General features: G+C 48.7%; 1 protein-coding gene across 1 annotated transcript in view; it reads left to right on the forward strand.

Moving 5' to 3' along the window:
- Positions 1–11,374, forward strand: part of KIAA1671 (KIAA1671 ortholog) — a 186,475-nt gene that overhangs the window by 22,166 nt on the left and 152,935 nt on the right. Inside the window, exon 5 of the mRNA XM_011956724.1 lies at positions 3,771–6,527. Within this exon, the coding sequence (XP_011812114.1) occupies positions 3,771–6,527 (2,757 nt within the window). The remainder of the gene's footprint in view (positions 1–3,770; positions 6,528–11,374) is intronic.

Consider the following 11,374-nt stretch of genomic DNA (forward strand, 5'->3'; position numbering starts at 1 on the left):
TCTCGATCTCCTGACCTCGTGATCCACCCGCCTTGGCCTCCCAAAGTGCTGGGATTACAGGCATGAGCCACCGTGCTTGGCCTTTTTTTTTTAAATTTTTGAGACAGAGTCTCACTCTGTTGCCTGAGATAGTACAGTCACGTGATTTCGGCCCACTGCAACCTCTGCCTCCTGGGTTCAAGTAATTCTCATGCCTCAGCCTCCGAAGTAGCTGGGACTACAGGCACGTGCCTCTATGCCCATTTAATTTTTTGTATTTTTAGTAGAGATGGGGTTTCACCATGTTGGCCAGGCCAGTCTTGAACTCCTAACCTCAGGTGATCTGCCTGCCTTGGCCTCCCAAAGTGCTGGGATTATAGGCGTGAGCCATGGCATCCAGCCAGGACTTTTATGTTCTTTTCTCTTGGGTAAACATTTAGGAGTAGAATGGCTGGATCATATGGTAGATGCATGTTTTATGTTTTAAGACACTTCTGTGGTTTTAAAAATAATACCAGTGCTTGAGTTCGAGCTTGTACCCATCTCAGTAAATCACCAAGAAAAGTGGGCTGGCTTTGAATGGCAATACCCACCACCACTCTTGTAGGCGGTGATTTGCCCTGCAACTTTTATTGTTGCATTTTCTGAATCATTTCCTTGAAAATGGTTATGGGGGGATCCAATTTAAATAATTAAAGCTCCTTATATTTGTATTAAAATGCTGTAGTGACAGTAGCGGCAAGGGCAAAAAGGCTGTGTGTAGTGAGAGTGGCAAAATGCTGATTGTCATTAAATTGGGAGGGGTGGGTTGGGCAAGTTCATTATTTTCTCTGTAATTTTGTGTATGTTTGAAACTTTAAAGAAGGGAATAGTTAAGAAATAAATGCGTGCTTTACATGTGATGAGATTTTCTCTCTGTAAGTAGACTTTGTATGTGTGTGTATGTGGGTGTGTTTATTGTAGTAAAATACACATAACAGGCTGGACATGGTGGCTCATGCCTATAATCCCAGAACTTTAGGAGGCCAAGGTGGGAAGATTGCTTGAGGCCAGGAGTTTGAGGCTGCGGTGAGCTCTGATTACGCCACTGCACTCCAACCTGGGCAACAGAGCAAGATGCTGTCTTTATTTTATTTATTTATATATTTATTTTGAGATGGAGTTTTGCTCTTGTTGCCCAGGCTGGAGTGTAATGGCATGATTTCGACTCACTGCAACCTCTGCCTCCTGGGTTCAAGTGATTCTCCTGCCTCACCCTCCTGAGTAGCTGGGATTGCAGGCCTGTACCACCACCCCCAGATAATTTTGTATTTTTAGTAGAGACGGGGTTTCTCCATGTTGGTCAGCCTGGTCTCGAACTCCCGACCTCAGGTGATCTGCCCGCCTCGGCCTCCCAAAGTGCTAGGATTACAGGCATGAGCCACCATGCCTGGTTGAAATCCTGTCTTTAAAAAGAAAAAAAGTACACATAGCACAAAATATACCATTTTAACTATTTTTAAAGAAAAATAATGAATTTGTGAAATTTACAAAGTTTACAAAGTTTCAAAAATTCACAGTCTTTCTAATATATATATATAAATAATACAAAGAGAGTTCTGAAAGGCTCTTCAAGGATCATAACCCATTGGTAATAGCTGTTATCCAGGAACGGGGACTGGTATTTGAACAAGGGAACAAAAATGATTTGAACTTTGGCCGGGTGTGGCGGCTCACACCTGTAATCCCAGCACTTTAGGAGGCCAAGGCGGGTGGTTTACCTGACGTTGGGAGTTCGAGACCAGCCTGACCAACATGGAGAAACCCGGTCTCTACTAAAAATACAAAAAAAATTAGCCAGGCATGGTGGCGCATGCCTGTAATCCTAGCTATTCGGGAGGCTGAGGCAGGAGAATCACTTGAACCTGGGAGGCAGAGATTGCGGTGAAGCAAGATCGTGCCATTGCACTCCAACCTGGGTGACAAGAGCAAAACTCCATCTCAAAAAAAAAAAAAAAAAAAAAGAATTGAACTTTGTATTGTTTGGATTCCTTTACAATCAGAATTGATTCATATGTTGTTTATGTAAAATTTACATATTAAAATATAAACAGGCCGGGTGCGGTGGCTCGTGTTTGTAATGCCAGCACTTTCGGAGGCTGAGGTGGGTGGATCACTCGAAGCCAGGAGTTCAAGACCAGTCTGGCCAACATGGTGAAACGCCATCACTACTAAAAACACACAAAAATTGGCTGGGTGTGGTGGTGCACGCCTGCACTCTCAGCTACTCGGGAGGCTGAGGCAGAAGAATCGCTTGAACCTGGGAGGTGGAGGTTGCAGTGAGCCAAGATCGTGCCATTGCACTCCAGCCTGGGTGAAAGGGCGAGACTCCATCTCAAAAAAAAAAATGTATATATATGTGTGCGTGTATATATGCGTGTGTGTGTGTATATATATATACGTATATATTTAAACAAAGGTTTACAGTCATGTTTTTAGAGCACTTCATTGGCATTCCATCATCTACAGTAGGGGTTAGCAAACTGTGCCCCTGCCCTTATTATAACTATTTTAAAGTGCACAACTGACTGGCATTAAGGATGTTTTCAGTGTTGTTCAAGCATCACCACTATCTAGTTCCAGAATCTTCTGTCACCTCAAGTGGAAACCTTGTGTCCTCATCGCCCATTCCCAGGCATCCACTAATCCACTTTCTGTCTCTATGGATTAACCTATGATGTATGTATATATATATATATATTTTTACATATATACTTTTACATTTATATATATGTGCTGTATATAAATGGAGTCTTGTAACATGTAGCTTTTTGACTGGCTTCTTTTGCTTAGCATAATATTTTCAAAATTCATCCACGATGTAGCATGAATCAGTATTTAATTCCTTTTATTTATTTATTTTTTTAGACGGAGGCTCACTCTGTCGCCCAGGCTGGAGTGCAGTGGCACAACTTCGGCTCACTGCAATCTCCGCCCTCCAGGTTCAAGCAATTCTCTTGCCTCAGCCTCCCAAGTTGCTGGGACTACAGGCGTGTGCCACCACAGCTGGCTAGTATTTTTAGTAGAGACGGGGTTTCACCATGTTGACCAGGCTGGTCTCGAATTCCTGAATTTAGGTGATCCGCCCGCCTCAGCCTCCCAAACTGCTAAGATCACAGGTTTGAGCCACCACACCCGGCCTTTAATTCCTTTTAAAAGATTTTGTTTTTTTGGTATAGATGAGGTGTCACTATTTTGCCCAGGCTGGTCTGGGACTCCTGGACTTAAGCGATCCTCCCATCTTAGCTTCCTGAAGTACTGGGATTACAGGCATGAGCCACCGCACCTGGTGGGATCTGCCTCTTTCTATGGTAACCAATGCCTGTGCACTAGTCCATCGTTTGGAGATAACTGAAATTTAGCCAATGCCCTTCCAATGCGCATTCAGGTTGTTTCTGTGTTCTTTTGCTTACGCCAATGGTACTGTCTCAACTTTCTTGTTCGTGTAGACTTGTACATGTGGTCAAAGAGTCCTGGGAGGAACTTGGCTGGATAAAAGGAAATGAGTATTTTAACATCAGGATAAATACACTGCACTGCCCAAAGTCGGGTTCATTTATATTCTCTCCAACAGTATCTGAGTGTCCATTTCCCCATATCCTCGCCCACACTGGGTGTGTTCATTCTTTTTGATTTTATGGTATTTCATTGTTTTAATTATACAAGCAGCCCTTTCAATCACTCCACTTTTTCCTTTCCATCTCGAATCCTTTAACATTGAGGTGTTTCTTTCTCTTTTTGTTTCTTTCCAGCAAAAGGAGGGGCATGGTTTGGATGGAAGCCCCTGGAAGCCTGGGACACTCCGGGAGAAGTCCAGGCAGATGGAGCGGAAGGTTAGCTCTAACCAAGACCCCGACAGCTGCCGCAGTGGAAGCTCAGTGGAGGCGCCTTGCCCTTCTGACATCACTCCAGAAGATGATCGGAGCTTCCAGACTGTGTGGGCCACAGTGTTTGAGCACCATGTGGAGAGACACACAGTGGCTGACCAGTCTGGACATTGTCTCTGCACCACACCCCCTGGTGACATGGCCAATGCCTGCATCTCAGAACCCAGGCCGAGGCCTGAGATGGGCTCTTGGCTGGGCAGGGACCCATCAGACATGACAAAAGTCAAGAAGGAGAACGCCAAAGGGTTTGACAATCCTGAGATGGAGAAATTGGGACGAACCGCCCTTTTGAACGGTGAACTGAGACCGTTTCACACGCCTCTCCGGGAAAAATACCCTTTGGCTGAAAACCACAATAATAACACCTTCCTCAAACACTGGGAAAATCCTCCCCCATGGCAGAGGATTGAGCCCAGGTATGACATTGTGCATGCAGTGGGGGAGCGTGTGCACAGCGAGACCATCTCACCGGCACCGGAGGAGAAAGCGGTCACACTCCGCAGCCGCAGGTCTTGGCTCTCACTGAAAGACAGGCAGCTGTCCCAGGAGGTCACCCCTGCTGACCTGGAGTGTGGTTTGGAAGGTCAGGCAGGGTCCGTCCAAAGGGCCAGTTTGATTTGGGAAGCTCGAGGCATGCCTGAGGCTAGTGGGCCGAAGTCTGGGGGCAATTGCCCGTCGCCCAAATGGACAGGCGGGGTGGTGGGGAGCTCACACAAAGCCACCATGGGGGTCAGTGAAGAGCACTCTGCTCCCGGGGCCACCTCTGTCCGGGCTGTCAAGGCTGCCGTCTGGGAAAGCCAGCATGAGGGGCCAGAAGGGGCCAGAAGCAAGCCAGGAGAGGGAGCAAGGGGCCCACCCCAGGGATGCCCCCTAGATCCTCCTTCCAGGCCTTCGAATGAGCCTTCTGACTCCCAAGCACGAACACATCCGGATGCATTTGCTGTGCAGAAAGTGCCCTTCGTTGTAGCTGCCAGGGAGGGTGATCCAAGGCCGGCCCAGGTGCCACAGCTTGCAGTCAAAATGCGGAAAGCCAGCCCCACGGACCAGAGAATGGACAGATGGCGGCGGCGGACTTTACCCCCCAACGTGAAGTTTGATACGTTCAGTTCTCTCGTCCCAGAGGACTCTCCACATGTGGGGCACAGACGAACAGATTATGTGAGCCCCACAGCCAGTGCCTTAAGAAAACCTCAACTATCCCACTACATGGTGGAGACCCAGGAGGTGAACCCAGGCGCTTCACGGGATCAGACCTCCCCAACAGTGAAGCAAGAGTCACCTGTGGAACCCAAGGCAACATTTTTTGCAGTCACCTATCAGATTCCCAGTACTCAAAAGGCAAAGGGTGTGGTTCTGTCAGGGGCTGAAAACTTGCTGGAACATTCTAGAAAAATCACTCCACCCCCATCTCCTCATTTAACATCCACTTTGGTTTCTCTTGGTCATGAAGAGGCATTGGAGATGGCAGGCAGTAAAAACTGGACAAAGGGACGAGAGCATGAAAATGCAAGCATTTTAAAAACTCTGAAGCCAACAGACCGTCCATCATCTCTTCGGGCCAGGAGTCTGGAGCCTTTCAATGGAAGAATCATTGATGTGGATGCCTTATGGAGTCATCGGGGATCAGAAGATGGCCCTCGTCCTCAAAACGATTGGAAGGAAAGTGCGAACAAGATTTCCCCCAGCGGTGAAGCTCCCCAAACCACCCCGACTCTGAGGAGTCGCCCAAAAGATCTCCCTGTGAGAAGGAAGACTGATGTGATCAGTGAAACGTTCCCAGGTAAAATCAGAGACGGGTACAGATCCAGCGTTCTTGACATTGACGCCCTGATGGCTGAGTACCAGGAGCTGTCGCTGAAAGTCCCTGGGGAGGCTCAGGAGAGGAGGAGGAGTCCCACAGCAGAGCCCAGTACATTGCCTCGGGAGAGGCCTGTTCAGCCAGGTGGGGTGGAGCAGAGAAGGAGGAGCCTGAAGGAGGTGCCTGATACTGGGGGTCTCTGGAAAGCGGCCAGCTCTGCCGAAATAAACCACAGTTTCACTCCTGGCTTAGGCAAGCAGCCAGCAGAGACCTTGGAGACAGCCATGGGCACCAAATCTAGTCCTCTCTTCTGGGCTCTGCCACCCTCGGCTTCTTCTGAAAAATATCCAGGGAGGGGCTCTCCTATCTCTGCAGATCCCAGGAAAAAAACCTTGGGGTTTGCTGAGGATGACAGAAAGGCCTTTGCCAGTAAACATCACGTTGCAAAGTGTCAGAATTACCTGGCTGAATCAAAGCCCTCTGCTCGGGAGGATCCAGGCAGTGGGGTCAGAGTGTCACCGAAATCGCCCCTCACTGACCAGAAGAAAGGGACCCCAAGGAAATCCACCGGGCAGGGAGAGGAGGGCAGTGCGGCCCAGTGGGTTGACTACCCACGTGACTCTGGACGGGCGCTGCTGGATATCAAGAGGGCCTACTCAGAGAAGGGGCCCCCTGCCAACATCCGAGAGGGCCTGTCCCTCATGCATGAAGCCAGAGAGAGGAGGCGAGAGCAGCCCAAAGGGAGGCCCAGCCTTACTGGAGAGAATTTGGAGGCCAAAATGGGACCCTGTTGGTGGGAGTCAGGGACTGGAGATAGCCACAAGGTAAGTACCAAGGCTCTTTTTAGTTTTGTCAAAGGTGGATTAAACATCTAGCCTAGAGGGCCGAAATTCAGATTTTGTGTGGCCCACACGGGTACATAAATGAGTGGAGTCAGGCTGGGTGTGAGGCTCCAGGGAGGGGTGTGGATTGTGGCAGATGGAGAGCTCTTGCCCTCTCTGAACTGGGAACTGCTGCTTGGTCCTACCTGCTTCTCTTGTTTGTTTGTTTGAAACAGAGTCTTGCTCAGTTGCCCAGGCTGGAGTGCAGTGGCACGATCATGGCTCACTACAGCCGTAATCTCCTGGGCTGAAGCCATCCTCCTGCCTCAGCTTCCCAAATAGCTGGGATGACAGGCATGTGCCACCATGCTTGGCTAATTTTTTATTTTTTGTAGAGACAGGGTTTTGCCACGTTGCCCAGGCTGGTCTCAAACTCCTGGGCTCAAGTGATCCTCTTGCCTTGGCCTTCCAAAGTGCTGGGATTACAGGCGTGTGCCACCATGCCTAGCCCAGCTGGTTCTTCACAGGCAGGAATGTTGACCTTGAGATGGCAAACCTCATTTATCAAGAGAATCTGAAAATATCGAGTTTTATGTGTAATCCCATTAGGAAATGAGGAGCCTTTTTTTTTTTTTTTTTTAGAGGAGTCTCGCTCTGTCGCCCAGGCTGGAGTGTGGTGGCGCAATCTCGGCTCACTGCAAGCTCCGCCTCCTGGGTTCACACCATTCTCCTGCCTCAGCCTCACGCCCAGCTAATTTATTTTTATTTTTTTTATTTTTAGTAGAGACAGGGTTTCACTGTGTTAGCCAGGATGGTCTCAATCTCTTGACCTTGTGATCCACCCACCTCAGCCTCCCAAAGTGCTGGGATTACAGGCGTGAGCCGCCGCGCCTGGCCGAGGAAGACTTATTTTAAAAATGCTCTTCAGCCCAAACAAGACTTGTCTGCTAGCCCCATACAGCCCACGGGCCACCTGTTATACACTTCTGTCCTACAATGACAATAATGATAGATGTTAATGGTAGCTTTATTGTGCTTCTGCTGTATAGTAGCGTGTTGTATCCTGTTCATTATTATTATTATTATTATTTGTTTATTTTTTTTGAGATGGAGTCTCGCTCTGTCGCCCAGGCTGGAGTGCAGTGGTGCGATCTCAGCTCACTGCAAGCTCCGCCTCCCAGGTTCACAGCGTTCTCCCGCCTCAGCCTCCCAAGTAGCTGAGACTACAGGTGCCCACCACCACGCCCGGCTAATTTTTTGTATTTTTAGTAAAGACAGGGTTTCACCATGTTAGCCAGGATGGTCTTGGTCTCCTGACCTTGTGATCCGCCCGCCTCTGCCTCCCAAAGTGCTGGGATTACAGGCGTGAGCCACCGCGCCCGGCCTCCTGTTCATTATCGTATCCCGAGAATCCAGCATCATGCTTGACATACTGTGAATGTCCAAGAAATATTTGTTGAATGAGTGAACAACTGATCTTAGAGAGGTTTTGGGTTCCAACAGAAGCAGACCCTTGTATTTTTTTTTTTTTTTTTTTTTGAGACGGAGTCTCACACTGTCACCTGGCTGGAAAACAATGGTGCGATCTCAGCTCACTGCAACCTCCGCCTCCCGGGTTCAAGTGATTCTCCTGCCTCAGCCTTCCAAGTAGCTGGAATTACAGGAGCCCGCCACCACATCAGGCTAGTTTTTTGTATTTTTTTTTTTTTAAGTAGAGATGGGGTTTCATTATTTTGGCCAGGCTGGTCTTGAACTCTTGACTTTGTGATCTGCCTGCCTTGGCCTCCCAAAGTGCTGAGATTACAGGCGTGAGCCTCCGCGCCCGGCCTGTAAGCACGTTTTAAGGGGGTGATCCCAGGAAGAACCAGTAGAGGAGAGAAGAAGTGAGGCAGGTGCTACAGGGGCCATGGTGGGCCACTGAGGATCAGTTTCACTGGGGACCCCTGGGAGTCAGCCTGGAACACCTCTGAAGTTGTCATGTCCAGGGGTCAAGGGACCTGGAGTATGTATTTTCTAATCCCTCTGTCCTTGCCTGAGGCTGTTTGTGGGGTCATGAACATTCAGACTTTTCCATCCTGGCTGGCACCATGCTCAGCAGAAGAAAGAAAATCCGGCTTCCTTTGTTCAGTGAAGAACAGCAGGAAAGAGAAGAATGGATGGCAGGGTGGGGGGTGGGGAGGAAAGGAGGAAGGGATCACTTTAATTGCAAGCACACCCTTTTTGGGGTACATAAGCAGAACAGCTGTGAAGAAACCCTCACCCAAATAAGCCACTTTGTTTCTTACACACACACAAATTCAAATCTACCCAAATATCGATCAGTGAGGCTCTAGGGTGTTGGCAGGGGGTCCCTTCTCTTGATCTTTGGCATATACTTGAGTGCTGGGCAGAGTGCTGACACTACCTACTGCTGGTGTGATCATCTTCCTGTATAGATAGAGAAAAAAAAAAATAAAAGAGGCTCAGAGAGGTGAAGTAACTTGTCCCAGGTCACACAGCAGTAAGTGGCAAAACTGGTATTTGAACCAAAATCTGGCCTATTACCCAACAGGTAGTGGGCCATGTTCTACGAGACCATTCTGGTGAAGAACCATGAAGGTGGGGAAGAAATCTAAGGCACAGGGACCACCCTTTGGAAGCTTCTGCTCTCTGTGGGGAGATGGGACACTGTGACCCAAGACTGGGGAGTGATGGGGTGCAGAGGGAGGCACTGGAGAGGAGGCCCAAGGTGTCGTGGAGGAGGTGCTGGTCTCAGCCCAAGCTTGAGGGATGGCCATGCGTTTGGGTGGGCTGATGAGAGGAGGTGAGGGTATTCTCAGCAGGGCACAGCATGGACAAAGGTTTAGAGGTAGGAAAAGCATAGGATGTTGTGGGGGACATGTGGAAACTGACTTAGCACCGCCCTGTGCGATGTGGCAGCAGCAAATCAGGCCCCAGATTCCACCTTTGCCACTTGCAGACTGAGTGATGCAGGGCAAAACCTTTCACTTCCCTGCACTTGAGTTTTCTTGTCTGTAAAAGGGACTAGGTGGCCAGTCTGGATGTGGACGCTGCAGAAAGGAAACACGGGGATACTGTCAGTAACGATCATGCAGTGAGGATTTGTCTCCAGTTTAGAGTGGGTAAGTGGTGGAGTTAGGCTTTGAACCCATGTCTATTCCCAAGAGGCCAAGCTCTCTAACCATGCTCAGGATCATGCAGACTTGGCGTCTCAGTCTTCACACTGCTACTTGCCTGCTGTGTGTAAAGCAGCCTCTTGGCCTCTCCTAGCCCCAGTTTCCCCACCAGAGTTTACAGGGATTCCTGCCCCAAAGCACTGTTACTAGACTGAATTGAAATAAAGCACCCAGCTTGGGCCACCCCCATGTGCTTCCTGAGAAGGCTTTCACTTGTGCCTACCCGCAGGCTAATATCGTGGCAACAGTGGAAGAAGGAAGAGGCCGTGGAAATGCGATACTTTATCTGTTTGCCAGCACCTTGCTCAGTGCTTGCTGGTGGTGGGGGAGTCGAGATGTTGTGGAGGGGGGATCCTGGGCTCAGCTCTGTCCCGCAGCCCAGCCTTGGATGCCTGCCCGGAGCACGCAGGCACCAGCAGTGCTGGTTGTCAGGGGATCTGTTTTCTCACCAAGAGATTGGGAAGCCTTGGACCAGCTTCCCGTTTCTTTCTTGTCTCCTGCCCAAAGATCTTTGGTTCTTGATCTTAAAAAAATAATAATAATAAATAAATAAAAACACACCAATACAGAAGGAAAAATGTTGGTTGTTGAAATTTCAAACCTTACAGGGTTTGAAAATAAAAGGTGAGTGTTCCCCAGAGGCAGCCACCATTGCAGTTGTTTATGTCCTTTCTGACTTTTCAATATTGACAGTCACTTATCAATCATATATATATATGCATAATTGTCATACTTTTCATATTGCAGTAGTAGCGAATGCTTGCGTAAAATTTGAAATACTGTAGAAAAAGGGTGTAGAGAGAAAATCTCCTTTAAATATTGAGCGTGGTGCATAAACTGGGGAACACCCTCCAGGCCCATTAGTGGTTTTTAACCGTGGACAATTTTGCCCCCGGGGCACATTTGGCAGTGTCTGGAGACATATTTTGTTGTTGTCACACCCTGGGAAGAGGTTGCTATTAGCGTCTCGTGGGTAGAAGCCAAGCGTGCTGCCCAACATACTACAAGGCACAAGACGGCCCCCACTGCAAAGAACGCTCCAGCCCCCCCAAGTATTTGCAGTTTGTAGGTTGGGGAACCCTGGTCTAGACACAGACATAGATACAGGTAAATGCATAGACTTAGATACAGGTAAATACATAAGCTTTCTATGGAAACACGACAACAGTCTACAGAAAATCTTGTGGCTTAGGTTTTTTTTTTTTTTGAGACAGTTTGGCTGTTGTTGCCTAGGCTGGAGTACAGTGGCGCGATCTCGGCTCACTGCAACCCCCGCCTCCCGGGTTCAAGTGATTCTCCTGCCTCAGCCTCTTGAGTAGCTGGGACTACAGGTGCATACCACCATGCCTGGCTAATTTTTTGTATCTCTAGTAGAGATGAGGTTTCACAATGTTGACCAGGCTGGTTTTGAACTCCTGGCCTCAAGCAATCTACCCGTTTTGGCCTCCCAAACTGCTAGGATTATAGGCGTGAGCCACCACACCCGGCCTCCCCTTCCTCTTTTTAATGGTTGGTAATTATTGCATTATGTGACTGAGCCCAATCTGTTTTCACCCAGACCCTCACTGATGGGTATTTGGGTGGATTTGAATTTGTGTGTGTGTTAGAAACAGGGTTGCGCTGGGTGCAGTGGCTCATATCTGTAATCCCAACACTTTGGGAGGCCGAGGCTGG

Source organism: Colobus angolensis, unplaced genomic scaffold, assembly GCF_000951035.1.
Source record: "Colobus angolensis palliatus isolate OR3802 unplaced genomic scaffold, Cang.pa_1.0 Scaffold423, whole genome shotgun sequence".
NCBI lineage: Eukaryota > Metazoa > Chordata > Mammalia > Primates > Cercopithecidae > Colobus > Colobus angolensis.